General features: G+C 34.8%; 2 protein-coding genes across 2 annotated transcripts; one reads left to right on the plus strand and one right to left on the minus strand.

Moving 5' to 3' along the window:
- The first annotated feature begins 1,222 nt into the window (after positions 1 to 1,222).
- PHO1 (phosphate 1) lies at positions 1,223 to 10,770 on the plus strand. The gene is made up of 15 exons (XM_086231339.1): positions 1,223 to 1,485; positions 2,797 to 2,880; positions 3,054 to 3,291; positions 4,729 to 5,071; positions 5,829 to 5,877; positions 6,295 to 6,366; positions 6,962 to 7,091; positions 7,653 to 7,773; positions 8,200 to 8,449; positions 8,644 to 8,748; positions 8,863 to 8,907; positions 9,079 to 9,231; positions 9,542 to 9,835; positions 9,941 to 10,080; positions 10,266 to 10,770. Exons 1-15 carry the CDS (start codon positions 1,249 to 1,251, stop codon positions 10,354 to 10,356), a joined length of 2,352 nt encoding a protein of 783 aa, XP_086087465.1. The 5' UTR covers positions 1,223 to 1,248; the 3' UTR covers positions 10,357 to 10,770.
- A 577-nt stretch (positions 10,771 to 11,347) lies between these two features.
- On the minus strand, positions 11,348 to 15,788 carry FAO3 (fatty alcohol oxidase 3). Its single transcript, XM_086232200.1, has 3 exons — positions 15,532 to 15,788; positions 14,645 to 14,917; positions 11,348 to 13,351 (listed from the first exon to the last, which is right to left on the minus strand). Exons 1-3 carry the CDS (start codon positions 15,781 to 15,783, stop codon positions 11,594 to 11,596), a joined length of 2,283 nt encoding a protein of 760 aa, XP_086088326.1. The 5' UTR covers positions 15,784 to 15,788; the 3' UTR covers positions 11,348 to 11,593.
- Positions 15,789 to 17,439: the final 1,651 nt, after the last annotated feature.

A 17,439-nucleotide genomic window follows, 5' to 3' on the forward strand; every position in this document is an offset into this window, starting at 1 on the left:
GATCAAAGTTAGATAAGCAAATGATTTCTGATTTAGCTAATTTTTTGTAAGGATGATCTATGAATAGAGACCTAAAAAATAGATGGTTCGAATTGTTAAAAAACTATATGGAGTGGGCCATCCGCCTCATCCCACATTTAACACTAAATATGAGATCTCACACTTGAAGCTCCATGTATATATATATATACATACATATATAGAGATTCTTTTTGTTGAGGTATATATCATCTTAAATATAATGAAGTATGGCTTGTAAGACTCACTATACATTGTAATTTAATGATCGAAGTAGTCTATTTTCTAGATCTCTATACGTACAATCATCTTTGCAAAAATTTTGATAAATCGAAAACTATTAAAACATCTAATTGTAATTAGGGAGACTTAGAGTTTAGTCAATTTTATGAGTATTTCTTAAATTAAGATCGGTAGTGATTTAGGATTTTTAATCTAAGTTTTTTTATTTTTCTTTTTTGACGGCTTTATGTTAAGTTTTAACTCCGAAATTTTGGACTGAAACCTAACATGCAACCTCTATAAAGCTCACTCTACTCCCTAGGAGGGGAAATACCCTTCAAATTGGAGAAAATACCCTTCAAATTCGGGGATGACTTTATTATGAATTAAAATGATTTTTTTTATAAATTAAAATAACTTTATTATGAATTAAATTTTTTTTTCTTATAAATTAAAAATGACTTTATTATAAATTAAAAGATTTTCTTATAAATTTTAAAACACCCCCGATCTCCATCTAAAAACTGTTTTTTTAAAAAATCCAAGCCTAATTATCTCTTGTAATTATATAAATATACGAATAAAATGATTCGGTAAACACTTAAGGTGAAAATGAATCATTTAATCAAATGGTTAAATGATTTCTGATTTATCTATTTTTTTTTTTTGTAAGGATGATATATCCTTATATAGATATTTAGAAAATAAACGACTTCAATCATCAAATTACAATGCGAAGTAAATCTCACAAATCATATCTCATTATATTTAAGATGAGGTATTTCAATAAAATGACTATATATATATTCACTTAATATTTCTTTTTAACTCCTTGCCCAAAGTTTGTCTCAAATTAAAGCAAAATCTTTCATTTTTCACTACACGTCTCTCTCTCTCTCTCCCGTCTCTATATATAAACCTCTCAAGTCCCTCTAACACCTCTTAACCTCCTCTCTCTCTCTCTCTCTTTCTCCTTGTTCTTGGAGGTCTTCACCCAAACATAAGAAAATGGTGAAGTTCTCAAAGGAGCTGGAAGCTCAGCTCATCCCAGAATGGAGAGACGCCTTCGTCAATTACTGGCAGCTGAAGAAACAAGTAAAGAAGGTCAAGCTTTCCAGAGTGCCCAAACATGACCCACAAGCAGGCCGAGATTTCGGTTTCTCCATATTCGATCCGGTTCGCTTTGTCACCAAGAAAATCGGTGACAAGCTATTCAATTCCGATAAGAAAACCGAGATCATTCAGGTAATTAATTAATGAATGCTCACACAGACATGCATGTTAGGATGTTACATGTTACATACATACTTTATATATATATTATATTAGATTAATCCTCTGACACGATTTCAATGATCAAGCTGATTTTTGAGGTTTATAGGTGGTTGCTAGAAATGGTATTGCTCACTTTGGATTTTTCGGGCGAGTTTCCGGCTACTGTAACAGTCCTAAATTCCTGAAACTTTTCCTTTTTCTCAACGAAAAAAGTTGGCGTGTTTCGAGTATTGTCTTTTATGGTGGGTTGTGTTCAGACCTGTATAGTGTATATTATGGCTGTAAAGTACTGAAGTGATCACGTCATTTTCAGGCAAAATGTTTCGGGCAGTGAATTTCGGCCGATACTCTGACACCTAAGTAAACAGAAATCTTCCCTCCGATATATACTTCCGGTTCTTCTCGGGTCTGCTTAAAGTTTTGTTACCTGTCCTTTTGGTCTCTCTCTCTCTCTCTCTCTCTCTCTCTCTCTCCTCTTTTAGTCCCATGTCAGCCATATAACATCCACTTTAGTGACATATGGAGAAGCATGCACCAAAGCTTTTCTCAAATCCTTTGGCGTGGTGCGTGATATGTGCATGGCACAATGAACATAACCTTGCACTTTCATCAACTAGCTAGTGTGGCTTAATTAGCTAACTACAACCTTTTTCCAAAGACCCTTTACTAAATGACCAATATAATAAGCTTTTCCTTTATTGAGAAAGCTTCAACCAACCCCCTTCTTAAAATGGAGTAAAATTAAGTGAACACACACGTTTAATGTGTTAATCTCTTTTATCACATCATAATTAATAGAGAAAAATAAATATATAAAATAAATATATTCTTGATAGAAAAAAGAAATTTCTCTTAAAAATGACCATCATAATTACTTTAAGTGACATTGAATCTCTAACCTTTTTCTCCTTAAAATTCAGTTATTGTTCTCTTCTTGTTTTTTTCACTTTTTTCTTCTTTTTCATCAATTGGGTTATTTTAATGAAAAAAAAAAATGAATGATGGGCAGGCATTAAAATATACCAAAAACGATAATAAAGTGGCCGGAAATGTCAGAGCTTTTCAGAGTCCAGCAAGTTTTAGTGCCTCCCTTTTCTGGTCTTGTTACATAACTTTTGAGGGTTTCGATATTTTTCTCACGAAAGCAAAATCGGGGACGGTTGTAGAGAGGCATACTCACATCACGAAACCATCGTGACCAACTGAAAAAAAGACACTAAAAACAAAGAAACCAATACCATAAATGTAGATTTGATGTTTTCTGTTTTAATATATTCACAGGTGAAGAGTAAAATCATGGAGAACGGTGAAGAGGAAGAAATCTATGAGACCGAGCTCAATCAGTTGTTTTCTGAAGAGGATGAGGTAATCAAAATTATAACAAAACAAAAAAAATGGTGCAACTAATAACTAATTAATCAAATAATTAAGGATAATTTGTAATAACGGTGCTTATGATTAAATTAATTTGTTTTGATTAATTAAAAAGCTTAATTAATTAGGGTATTTAATGTGTTGGGTTGGTGTTTATTATGTAGGTGAGGGTGTTCTTTGAGGGATTAGATGAAGAGCTTAACAAAGTGAATCAATTTTACAAGACCAAAGAGGGTGAGTTTCTAGAGAGAGGAGAAATTTTGAGCAAGCAACTACAAATTTTGCTGGAACTCAAGCAAATTCTCAATGACCGGAGATGGAAGAACTCATTGACAAAGTCCAACATGTCAAGTGTCCCTAGCTCATGGTCTTCTTCTCCTCGAAATTCGGATTATAGCACTGGTACGAATAATATTAGATGTACCACATTTTTTTGATATTATATACATATATATAACATCTTTAATAAAAATGAAACTCACTTGCATAGAGAATAATAAGAATAGCAAAATTAATTAGCTCATATATGCAAGGTGATTATATTTTTTCTTTTTCTTTTTTTGGAGTTACATATGATAAGGTCTTGAAAACTTTGAGACTCTTATATTTATAGTAGCTGGCTAGGTAGCCAATACATGCAATATAAGGGTAATAGACAAATAAATTAACCAATTAATGGTGCTTTTAGGATTATGACAAGGCGTACGTGGGCCACACGACTATATTCCAAATAGAAAAATAGGGTCATCTTCAAAACTAAGCTAGAATTTTGTGTTCCCTAATTAGAATTTGTTTCATTTAATTTGTGGGCTTGCTAGCAAAAATAAAATATGGAAGTGCTTCAAAATATTCTCAATCTTCTTTCACATTCATCTCCATTTGCAAGTGTTAATTGGTCAACATTTTAGGTGTAATGGGTATACATCATCATGTGCAAAGAAAGAGCTAGAGATCATTTTGGTGTCCTAAACGTATGGGAATTTTCGTGTTGTCTGTGACTCTTTGGCTTTCAATTAGTCGCAAGTCCAATCGATTAGTACACCTAGCTATTTCTAGCTCACAGCTGGAGAAAAATCAGTTCTGGACAAATCCAAATCCTTAACGCTATTAATTGTTCATCAGATTTTCTCCTTTTTGAGAAAGCGATAGAGCATTAAATCTACCAAAACTTACCCTTAATTATCTCTTGTCTCAAATATTAACTTCCTTGCTCTACAATAAATTGTAGCTCTAAATAATTGAAAACTAGACAACAACAAAATGTTATTTGAAGACTAAAGTGTTATATGAAAACAATAACATAGTAGTCACTAATACTTTCTCTAAATTTTAGTTACGGAAAAATGTGACTGGTGACACGACAATATCTTGTTTGATATAAAAATAATTTGATCTATATTCAAATATGAATAAATAAAACATTACCGCAATAAAAGATTGAATATTTTGAAATTGGTCTCCTATATGTAGCATTACTCAGGATTCACAATTGAAAGATGCTATAAAACCCAATATTTTTCCAAACATTTTTTCCAACTCTTTCGCATGGATTGAGTACGTCCTACATGGGTATTACACAATTACCTCATGCGAGAGAGTTAGGAAAAATAAATTTATGTTTTTTTTCTTTTTATCTAGAGTTAGGGGGAAAAGTTGAGAAAGATATTTTGTAGGAAAATGTTATACTGAGTAGTCTTTACTAGGGATATATGGTGAACTAGGAGGCTCATTTATTTACAACAAATATAATACCAACAGTACATATACTAACACGTCATTTATTTTTAAAATAATGTCTACCATTATTGTACTAATTATTATAGACCTTAACTGATGCAGAGAGCTCAGCAGAATTGAATGCGACCCCTACAGAGACAACCCAAAAAGAAGAAGCAATTGCAGCACTAGAAAGAAATGGTGTGAACTTCATTAACTCGGCAACAAGGGCCAAGACAAAGAAAGGCAAACCCAAGATGGCCATGAGGATTGACATTCCAAACACCACCCCAACAAGAACAATCACAGCAGTTACATCAATGCTTTGGGAAGATTTGGTTAACAACCCCAAAAAGGAAGGCCCTGGAGAATTCATTAGTAGAAAGAAGATACAGTGTGCTGAAAAGATGATTAGAGGGGCCTTTGTGGAGCTCTACAGAGGCCTTGGTCTGCTTAAAACTTACAGGTTCTCATTTTTTCATATATATATATATATATAAATAATCAATATATAATATTAAAGGGATTACGTTTATGGACCATATTATGTGACGAGAACTGAGCTGCACTTACTACATGGTGCATGTGGTTGACAAAATGTGGTTTAAAAATGTGATTCATTTAACAATATTTGTCAGTTATTTTGATTTTTTATAAGGTACATATGAGAAAATAATTTTGAAACTTAAGGGTATATGGAACCAATAGGTGCATGGCAGTTCACAACCTCACGTAATTAATGCTGTTTTCAATAGATGAAGTGTGGCGATAGCTACCTTAATGGGCCACATTTTGTGTTATTTGTATATTGAAGTACGAAATTTGGTTTAAATACGTGTTTAATTAGGCACAGATGACATCTTTGCAAACAAACATCACTTTATTTGAATGTTTTGAGAATATAATATATATCCTTAAATAGCCAGCAATAGAAAAGTTCATAAAAGGATTTTCTTTAAAGCTACTGATGTGGCCATTGTGTGATAACACATGGTTATGAAAATTATCACAGTGATCAAAGTTATAGCACTATTTCTAGAACTAGAAAAATGGGTGGAATTAAAGTTATAACAATACTAGCTCCACACCTTAATATTAATGAAAGGTACTAAATATATGTACCATTGAGTCCAAGCATCAAGCTTAACTGGTTGTAGCTAGCTAGTGAGGAAATATTTTCCAAATTTAATTAATCTTCTAATCGAATTTGCTACTTTTGGCAGCTCACTGAATATGATGGCTTTCACAAAGATTCTAAAGAAATTTGACAAGGTAATGTATATATGGTACCAATTTTTTCAGCCTCAATTTGGCAAATACGTACAGATATCTAAGTTTCATGACACATGATAGAATACATGTAGAAGAGGGAATTGCAAAGATATTTTGGATTATTGGATAGGATACTTGTGAGCTATATGCATACATTAATTTTGGTTGATGAGTACAGGTTTTGCTTTTAGGTGGTAATACAGGTCATGCATGTGTAGTACTGACAGTACTGTGACAGATTGAACATTAATTTAGGTGTATGTATTATTCAATGCCAGTGTTGTGTGACCACCATGAACTTAATTTGGTTATCCATTTATATCAATCTTATTGTTCCTTATACACATTTATCACATTATATAACTTCTGGTGTAAGTAAATTGAAGCAATTAACTAACTACTTTTTTCCTTGTGCAGGTATCAAACCAGCAGGCATCAGCAAATTATCTAAAAGCAGTGAAGAGATCATATTTCATTAGCTCTGATAAGGTAATTATCTGCTATATGTAGTGCCAAGTAGTTTGATTAGCTATGCGCTGCTGGACCACTCTTCTAGCTAATATGCACACATGGTGCTTGAAGGTGTGCACTAGTGACATGATTTTTATTTTATTCCTTGAGCTTGTGGGACTTCATGTTCTCACAAGTCATCACAAGAAATGAAGTGTCCAAAATGTGCGTGTGTTTGTTTTATCTTTTGTGTGTATGAAAATGAGCTCCAAAACTAGCTAGGTAGTACCCTATGCAACATCCAGAACTTAAAATAACACATAATTGCTATTTGGTTAAGAAAAATGCTAGCGTCAACCATTTACGTACGTGTGATCATTGACAACAGTTGATTAGTGCGGATGTCACAATAAATCTCAGACTAATCAATGGTTCAGAAATCAGAATTGTCGACACTTAGTGTTGGCTAGGAAGTAATGCCGAGTGCAAACCTTCAGACATATATAGTGTCTACTACCAAATAATCCAGGACCCACTTTCAAAATGTTTCTTTATTGTTATAACTAGTTTTGGAGAATGGGTTTTATGGTTTTCTGATAGGGATTGTGTGCATTATTATATTTTGTCTGAAAAGGTTGTTAGACTAATGGACGAAGTGGAGTCCATATTCACAAAGCACTTTGCCAGCAATGACAAGAAAAAGGCAATGAAGTTTTTGAGGCCCCAACACAACAAAGATTCTCATATGGTCACCTTCTTTGTTGGTAATCTCTCTCCCTCTTATAAGAAATTTCTTTATAATTATGGTCTCTGCATAAACCTCTAGCTAGCTCTAGAGAGAAAAGAGAAAATCCTTATTATTTTCATGAGCAAGTGTAAACATATACTGCCTTATATGGTTGATCCAATGACTACTAACACTGCCATATATAAAGGGCATTGTCATCAAATTGGCGAATGGCCACAAAAGTTAAACATTGTAATCAATGAAAATGTCTGCTTTCTTTCCCTTAATGACAGCAACATCACTTTTAACTTGTCTTGCAATATATATGGTGTGATTAGTCTTTGGGCCAAGATAAACCGCACTAATTTTCAATGTAATGTGCTACATAGCTTTGCTTCCCACTAATCCTCAAAGTGGGATTGCTCAAAGGTTAATATATTGTATGATGACAATTGGGGCCCACCAATCAGTGGACCAATTTTTGTATGAATTTGTTTGGTCTCATTGTCATCATTCTTTAATCTTTACTAAAGTTGTTTATGTCTTTCTTCTTTCTAAAAAATAAAGTATAATTTTCTTTTTGGTTCTGTTGCTGCAGGTTTGTTTACAGGTTGTTTTGTATCATTGTTTAGTGTATACGCAATCTTAGCCCACTTGTCTGGTATATTCTCTTCTAGCACAGAACTAAATTACATGGAAACAGTGTACCCTGTTTTCAGGTGAGCTCTTTCACAGTAGCCTTTTCTGTTTTTCCATATACTGCTATAATAATAATTACTGCTCTGCTGCTATTACAAATTATCAAATGCTAATTAAATGACCAGAAAGCACAAATGGATTATGCATTGTCAGTCACTTAAATACATATAAGCAAATATATTATGTAGGAACTGAATTTTTTAATTCCTAATTTGTTGTATTGTACCCAACTTCACAGAACTGGGCAGAACATCTCATTAGCTGCTAGATGACAAAGTTTCTAAGATTAACTGAGTAGACTTAAGATTAGATAATGAACACTAGAAGTTCAATGTAGAACACCATGAAATGTATCAATATCAGTTGTGCCAATAATCAATATCTTAAGATGAGGGAAACTTAATTGCATTATTACTATGCTAATTGGAATCTGTGAATTTGTGCAGTGTCTTTGCTTTACTGAGCTTGCACTTGTTCATGTATGGGTGTAACCTATTCATGTGGAAGAATACAAGAATCAATTACAACTTCATATTTGAATTCCAGCCAAGCACAGCCCTGAAGTACCGTGATGCCTTCCTCATATGCACAACTTTCATGACAGCTGTGGTTGGTGCAATGGTTGTACACCTTATATTAAGGGCCAATAACCTCTTACCAAGCCAAGTTGATGCCATTCCTGGAGTTTTCCTTCTGGTTAGTTTTATTACTTTCATCTTGGTCTTGTTAGGCAGGTAGCTATAGGACTTGATCTAGTTATATAAAACATAATAATCATAACTCAGGCTTCGATATGGTTAAAAAAAAACCCTCAGGCTTCAAAGAAAGTAATTAAGAAAATTGAGACACATAACATGAAGCGTTGTGCTAATCTTAAATTGAACTTTCAGTTTTCCATTGCCCTGCTCATATGCCCATTTGACATCTTCTATCGACCAACTCGGTACTGCTTCATCAGAGTAATTCGTAACATAGTCTGCTCTCCATTTTATAAGGTACATTTACTCCTTTTCACATAACACCATCAACTATGTGATTGATCTTAAGCAATATAATGAAACGAGCATTGACAAGCATTGTTCTTTCTTGTCTTAAACATATGCCTGCAGGTTTTGATGGTAGACTTTTTTATGGCTGATCAGCTTACTAGCCAGGTAAAATCACTTATGTTACAATATGATAGTTATGGTCTAGTGACAAAAAATTAATATCTAATGCCACTATAACCATATCATAAGAATAAAGTACACAAACAAGACTAACATTCATCTTTCGTCGAATTTATATTTTCATTGATCAATCGCCTATTGACTCTTTGTTTGTAGATCCCATTGCTGAGACACATGGAATCCACAGCCTGCTACTTCCTTGCTGGAAACTTCAGAACACACCAGTATGAGACCTGCAAATCTGGAAGGGTATTTAAAGAGCTGGCTTATGTCATCTCGTTTTTGCCATACTACTGGCGTGCCATGCAGGTAACTACAAAAATCCTATGCAGATTCTCCCATCACTGTGTGTTATTAGTTTCTTTCTTGATTGAAATCCAAATTATCAATATTGAGAACAGTATTTTCTTAGAAAATTAGCTTCACATACATCCTATATAGGATTATTTAACAGTTTATGACTTTAAATCATGATTAATAATGTAAATGCATATTTTTTTTACATGGAATTCTTGTACCTTCAAATGACACAGCATTGAAGAACAAATAAATGAACACTGCAAAAGCATTTTCATTTAGTCCAACTAACATGTGACCTTTCAATGCAATGAACTACAAGTGTGCAAGACGATGGTTTGATGAAGGTGATGTCAACCATTTGGCTAACATGGGGAAGTATGTTTCGGCCATGGTGGCAGCCGGAGCCAGGATTACATATGTTAACCAGCAAAACCACCAGGTCCACCACTACCTTTGGTTTTCCATAGTAGTGGTCACTTCTGCAGTGGCTACAGTCTACCAGCTGTACTGGGATTTTGTCAACGACTGGGGGCTTTTCAACCGAAAATCGAAGAACCTATGGCTAAGAGATGATCTCATTCTGAAGAACAAAAGCATCTACTATGCTTCTATTGTAAGTTTTTCTTTACTGTTTAAACCTCTCTCTTTATAATTTCATTGTCTCCTGTAAAACACATGCAGACAAATTTCTCAAACAGATGGTTGAAATTTGATGCAGGCCTTGAATGTGGTTCTAAGAGTTGCTTGGGTGGACACAGTAATGCGGTTTAGCCACATTCCAGATGTTGAGTCACGATTTCGGGACTTTCTCTTGGCTTCATTAGAGGTTATCCGGCGAGGACATTGGAACTTTTACAGGTACATATGTGCTATGTCTCACACGTTTAAAAATTAATTTAAATAGAATTCTAATGTTAACAGAGAATTGTTATTAAACATTATATTTGATTCATGTGATTAGATAACTCCTGAGTCATACCCTTCTCTACAAGCATTAGAAATAAAAGCACAAACTTCTGAATTTTCTATTTTGTATCAAACAGGTTAGAGAATGAGCATCTAAACAATGTTGGCAAGTTCAGGGCGGTGAAGACAGTTCCTCTACCATTCCGTGAGACAGATTCTGATGGCTAAGATAATTTAGACTTATATGTACAGAAACCCCGAAATGCTGATATGAGGCAAAGCCAAGGCAGATGGAATCCACACTTTCTTATATCAATGTGTGAGATCCTGCCACTCATTCATCTCATATACAATTTGGAATATGAAATGTATGGTGCCAAGTGTAATGAAGAAAAGCGCTTTCCAAATGGAAATTATGTTTTCTCTTGTACATTTGGCCCTTTTAATTTAGGTTTTCTGATGTAAGTGTATCATATGTGTCTGAACAGAGTTCCTTTTTGAATTGACCTTAAAAATGTTCTCATTTAAAGTATTAACCATCTACATGATCCCTGCTGCAAGAAATGAAATTTGGAGTGAGTGATCTGATTCCAACTGTTTGTCCTAATTTGATAATAATAAGCAGAAAAGGATTCTTTGTTACCTGATTATCGTCACAGGAAGAATAGCATAATATATTGGCTTATCATTTTTTTTGTAGCATATTGATTAAATATGGATCTTAAAAGCAAAGTTCCATCTTGAAAGTGCTCCAGGAGAAATATTACTTTGAGAATGAGGCTTTGTAATCAAGCTTCCTAATCTTTAATCTTAGTGGAAACTGGAAAGCTATGTAATGTTGCATCTGAAATGGTAGGAAAGGGCACCTCTATTTAGCCCACCAGTTCTTTCCCATCATAAATGGTGAATGTGGTAAGTATTAGATAAACTGAATGAAATTCAAGCCATGGAACCTCACATGGTATTTTTTTCCTTAGTTCTTAAACATGTAAAGAATGTACATAACATACATAGCTCATGGCTAGTATAAACCTCGCGTATTTTGGGCATAATATAAGCGATGCATTGTGCTTCACTGTGTGAGCTTGTTCTAGTTTAAGGCAGAAGAATAGAATATAACTTGCACTAATTAACTCTGCATACATTGAGAAGAAAGCATACTTGTATGTGTTACTCTTCAGACATCCCTCTTTTTTTTCATAGATGTAATTTGCGCTTAGTAAGTAAATATCCAAAGAAATATTGGAATGTATATATTGATAAACTTATTTAGTAGTGAAGACAGCAGTATCCACATCTTCATATGTATAAGACTATATGTAGAATGCAATACCATTGCACCAGATAAAACATTATAATACAGATCATTATATAAAATTTTGTTATCAACTTGAAATGGATCTATCACCAACCGGTGTTTTGTGTATGTATGCATGTGCACAGTTTGAGAACAGGATGCAAGGAATCAATCAACTTTTCTTCTTAGAGAGTCTGCTATTCTCTTTGAGAGACAGTAAGCAGTTGATTGGATGGTGATCATAGGATTGACACCAACAGCACTTGGCAGAATACTAGCATCACAGACGAATAGGCCTTCTGCTTCCCAGCTCTCCCCATTCTCATCAACCGCACCTTCTTTTTCATTGATTCCCATTCTACAGCTCCCCATCTGATGAGCTGAGGAATAGGTTGTCCAATTCTCTACCAGTGACTGTGGACCTTCCTCCGCGGATATCATCTCAAAAAACTCCTCTAGTTCCTTTTTGTCAATCCCTTTACATTTGATTCTCTGCCCATCACTCCGTTGAGTGCCAACTTCAACTGCTCCTGCTGCAATCAAAATCCTAAGTGCCTGCCTCAAACCAGCCTTCAAGTTCTCTCTGTCTGATGCATCAAACTCATAGCTTACTCTTCCCTCCATCTTAACTACCCCAGAACCCCTATCTCGGATTATTGCAATCAAATGTGCAGTTCTTGCAAACTTCAGCATTCTTTTCTTCATGTCTTTCCCAGACTCCCAAGGGCATAAAGCAGAAAATGTTCCAGGCCCTAAGGCAGGCGTTTCTATGATTGCTTTTGCCTTGGAGTCTTCTGAGACCACCTTATGGACTGATGTAATTATGCCACCCTCATAGATTTTACCCTTGATTTCTGAATTCGAGTCAGGAAAGTATCCCCAGGCCATTAAAACAGGGTGGAGATGAAGATTGCGACCAATGTTCGGGTTCTTCAGTCCACTAGAGATCATCAAGGGGGGTGTCAACAGAGCTCCACATGCTGAGATTGTCACTTTGGCCTCAATTTGCAGCTTCTTTGTGATATTATTGCTTAAACTTTTTGCCATTACTCCCAAGCATTTCTTTTTCCTTGTACTTCCACTCTTTCTGTTTTCCAATACAAATCTCTCAGCTTTGCACCCAGTTAAGATCACTGCACCATGATCCACAGCATCTACCAGCCATGTAGAGTCAGTCCCCTTCTTGTCTCCTCTTTTGCAACCATAATTACAAGATCCACAATAATGATTCTCTGACGAATTTCGGGGCACAAAATCAACTTGCAAGCCTAGATTGTCACACCCTTTTCGAAGTACTTGATTTTGGAACCCCTCCTCTACACAATTCTCTGTGACACCAATTCTCTCACACACTGTGTCCATTGCAGACACAAACTCTAACCCCCCAAAGAATGTGATCTCATGGTCCTTAGCCCATTCCTGAAGCACAGGTTCTGGTGTTCTAATGCAGGCTGACCAGTTAATAGCAGAGCCACCACCAACTGTTGATCCAGCATGAAGCATGATTTTCCCATCAAGAGTTGCAAGAATGCCTCCTGATTCATATAGCTGATCCAGGGAGGGACCTTCCAAGGAAGAATAATCTGAAGGAGTGAAGTAGTTTCCTTTCTCAAGAACAATGACCTTGTGGCCTGAACTTGCAAGAACTGCAGCTGCAACACCTCCTCCACAGCCAGAGCCAACAACCACAACATCACATTGGATCTTGTAAAGGTTCTTGTTCTTGGGGTCATGAGTGACTTTGAGGCCCTTCTTAGCAAGGGAATGCAGAAGAGTTGTATCAGTTTCACGCATGGTTTCTATGACTCCCTTCTCAAGAGGCCTCTCTAAAGGTAATGTTGTTGTTGTTGGGGGGTTCTGATCATGATCAGTCTCCAACTGATATCCAATGGCTTGCCATGCTGGGTTTTCAGCCTTTTCACCAACCTGTTAATAGAACAAAGATTGAAAATTTAAAATGCTCTTCACATCTTAGCTCTACTCTTAAGTTAAAGATGGGGTTGCCCTGCACAATTCATGGGATTCCAACCCATGAATAATAGAAAAAATATTGCTTAGAAGACATCAAAAAGCCTACTATGAAGAAGAGTCCTCTCATGGGCTATAAGGCGATACATAATGCCCATCCCAACTCAAAATTATGGTTATAATTTTCAATGTTGGACATTACATTTCATATTCTCACACGCCCCCTCGCTCCCTCATGTGTGGCATGTGAACAACTTTTGGGTGACGCTGGCTCTAATACAATGATGAAATTTAAACATCTAACCTAAAACAAATTGGCAATGGTGGAGAGGCTCAAGACCCTTATAAACTCTTATATATAGCTATAATTTTTCACTTGGGACATTACGCTTCACATTCTCACTTGGATCATACATCTATCAAAAGTTCTACCATTAGTAGTGGATCACTCATATATCTTATATATCGTAAATATTAGTTCGATATACAATGTTGACTTATTTCTTAATTGTTTTAAGTTTTTGTATCTAAGTGGTTGTTGAACTTATGCCTTCTATCCTATATGGGACTAGTCACATTCTCAATCATGGCTTAGGTGGAGCCACATAATCTCCTGGTCCAGAAATGCATGTGGTCCTTCAGTATTATTCTTACCAGAAACTCATGGTTATGTTTGCCATGCCCTTTGACATTGATGGGTCAACATTAAGAAACATGTTATTTGTACAAAAGAGTTTTACAAATTCGCATTATGACTGGAAATATGTCACATCTTGCACCTGGATCACATCTTGCACCTTGCACATGGGTCACACTATCTCGCCCCAAGTGATTAGAGTACCAAGTTTCATGACTCTAATTTATAATTTAACCAGGATTTTTTTTATTAAAAAAATAGATTTTGTGAAAAATGTAAATCCTATCAGATTGGGAAATAGCTAGCATTCAAATTGGGAATAATAAATGCCTTCAAAACTGGCTTCTCACACTTCTCATGCCTCATATACATGATGAGGAGTGCTCATTTTTAGTACATTTTTCTTAATTTGTTAGAATATATCTTATATTATAATGAGGAATACTACAATTGATGTGCTAGTGTTTTATTTGTTCATAACTAATCTCAATTTTGATCTTTTAGTTATAGCAATTAAGATATTAACATATCATCTGCATAACAACTTAAGTCTAAAATTTTAAAAAAGTATTTGTTATAAAAATTATTCAGAGAAAGAGAGAGGAAATAATTACCCGAGTGAAGAAAGTGTAGAGGCAGAGGACCTTGATGTAAAAAAAAGCAAGCCTAATGGGTGTCAGAAACTTGTGCCTAAACCATTTCTGCAGAACCCTCTCTCTCTTCTCCAATGACAAAGATGAGAAGTTGTGAATGAAGGGCCACGTCTCATCCAAGCAAAGAGAGCCACAAAGTAGCAGGGTACCCAACTTAGTGGAAAGGACCCATAAAACCACTCTAACCAATACCACAGCTTCTATAAAGGCCCTCTTCACCATTAGCTCTGCAACCTGCAATTAATCCTCAATCCATTATCTTAAATGTTCAGATATAATTCAATACGAATCGAGTAGTACTGCTATGTTTATCAAATTTGTTTATTATAATTTAGAGTTCTAATTTATTCGTCAGATTATATAATAATATCTTATTTATTCAAATATAACATTAATCTTAAATTCTTAACTTTATTTATTTTAGTAAGTATGATTCTGATATGTAATACAAACACGTCATCGATTTGATGAATAAATTAATTTGGTAAATCTAGCATTATTATTAAATAGAATAAAGGCCTACTTAATTTATGTTCATTAAGTCAATATTGTTTAATATATATATAGAAAATGGCACCTACTTTCATGCATTAATTAATAGATTATTAAAGCATGCTAGAATCTTTGATTTCTTTGAAGAAAAGAAGTAGTTTAATAAATACACCTAACCAGCTGTTATTGAATAGTATTAATTTCCTCATTCAACTGTATAAGAAATTTCCAAGTGGTGACATTTTAGTTTCAACAGAACACATAAAAGTAGCTGCTATCTAGCTAGCACTAGAGAGAGAGAGAGAGAGAGAGAGAGAGAGAGAGAGAGAGAGAGAGAGAGAGAGAGATTTGATCACCTCATCAGGGATTGGAGGTTGAGCCCCAGAAGCCTTGTAGAAGGATTGCACAGCCTTACTGGTAGAGTAATTATTTTCTTGATCCTTCCCTTGATAATTAGAACAATTCAATGGCAAAGGAGGCAATAGAGCCTCACAGACACTTGCTAAAGACTGCATCTCACCTGAAGAGAACCCATGTTTGTATTTTTTATCATCTCTTGATGACCCTCTCCCTCCACTACTCAACAAAGGATGCCACTCCTTCCTCATCTCTCTCTCTCTCTCTCTCTCTCTCTCTCTCTCTCTCTCTGTGAAAATTGAGTATTGTTTCTGGAGTATACTAAAGAGCTTAAAATTAAAGGCAGGCTAGCTATTTGGTGGTGTTGTGATATTGCCTGCATATAAATATATATATAGTAAGTAGTATTCAACAACGTCAGAAAGAGGAGATGGGGGTTTAAAAGGGGAGATGGACCATTAAAAAAGACAAATTGCAATTTTCTATAACCACTCTTATTTTTGGCAACTTATGGTCCATGGACATTAAAGTCATTGCCACATGCGTACGACGTGCCACATCTGATCACCATAATCAGATATTGCCCCACCAGCTAGCAAAGGTTTTAATTAACTTTTTCCTAACCAATAATCACTAGAACTACCTTAATTATGATTCATTTTCTAGACTAACAATAGTTCTTTCCTCAAATTAAGTTTCTTCTTGGAATTCTCAAAAACAAGAGTGTTTTGTTTCTGGAAATATTATTAATTTCATGTTTATGTAAGACTATATATATATATTTGTTGTTCCATATATTCTAATCTAATTATGATTCAATATATTAAGTTCTTTCTATAATGGTTGTTTAATTCTTAAGTATATAATCATTGTAGTTGTTCAACCATAATCCTTTTAAGAATACTATGGTATTTGAGATATTTATATAAATTTAATCATTATCAGTGATTCAGTGTACATACATGGATTAATCTCGGCTACACAAATTAAGCTTCAAACGAAAATAAAAACTAGTTCGATCAGATTATAAAGAAAAACAAAATAATTACTACTCAGGGATCACACTGACACTGTGCATGGATCCTCGACTGTTAATTGAGTCAGTGAGCCTATCTTGATTAATATCTAATAATTCATCTCTCTTGATTATTCATATGCTCCAGAGCCTATCTTTGAGCCTACTGGAAAGTGGAAACTGGAAAGGCTCAAACTTTGGTTTTTTTTTTTTTTTTTTCCCATCACTAAATACAAAAAATAAAAGGAGGGTTTGGAAATGTCCATTGAGTTGTCGTTAATTTGAAGTAGTCCTCAATATTAAACATGTGTATTGAATTTTACTTCCTCAATAATTGGTGGCTAGCTTTAATTTTGCTGCCTGTCCCCTTCGAGAGACTGTGAGTTTTAGTACTCGTATTACGTACAGTTTTATTCATATATATAGCAGTAGTTTATATAAAAAACAATAAATAAAATATAAATAAGATGCCAGTCCAATTTTCAGAATTGATAAAAAAAATTCAAGAAATTAATCAAGTGAAGGTTGTGGAGAAACCTGAGAGAAACAATAGAGGTTAGAGAGGGTTGGCAGGGTGGAAACGTGAAATCTTAGTGATGGAGAAGGGAAATAAGTGTGAATGTTAGGTTTCCACCAAAATAAAAAAATCTGTTGTAAATATATTGTTATATGTGGCTATTCTTGTAATTAGTTGTAGGGGCATACTAGTAAATATTCTAAACCTAGTAAACCCTACCTCTATATAAGGATATTTATAAGATGAATAAGATGATGACTGATATATTTTCTCTCTGCCTCCTTTTCCACAAACCCTAATCTCTACATACTTTTACAACACGTTATCAGCACGAAAAGCTCTTTGGATTGCGGATCGCCCAAACAAAAGAGGATC

The sequence above is a fragment of the Dryas octopetala genome, chromosome 2 (assembly GCF_963921425.1).
Source record: "Dryas octopetala chromosome 2, drDryOcto1.1, whole genome shotgun sequence".
Taxonomy (NCBI): domain Eukaryota; kingdom Viridiplantae; phylum Streptophyta; class Magnoliopsida; order Rosales; family Rosaceae; genus Dryas; species Dryas octopetala.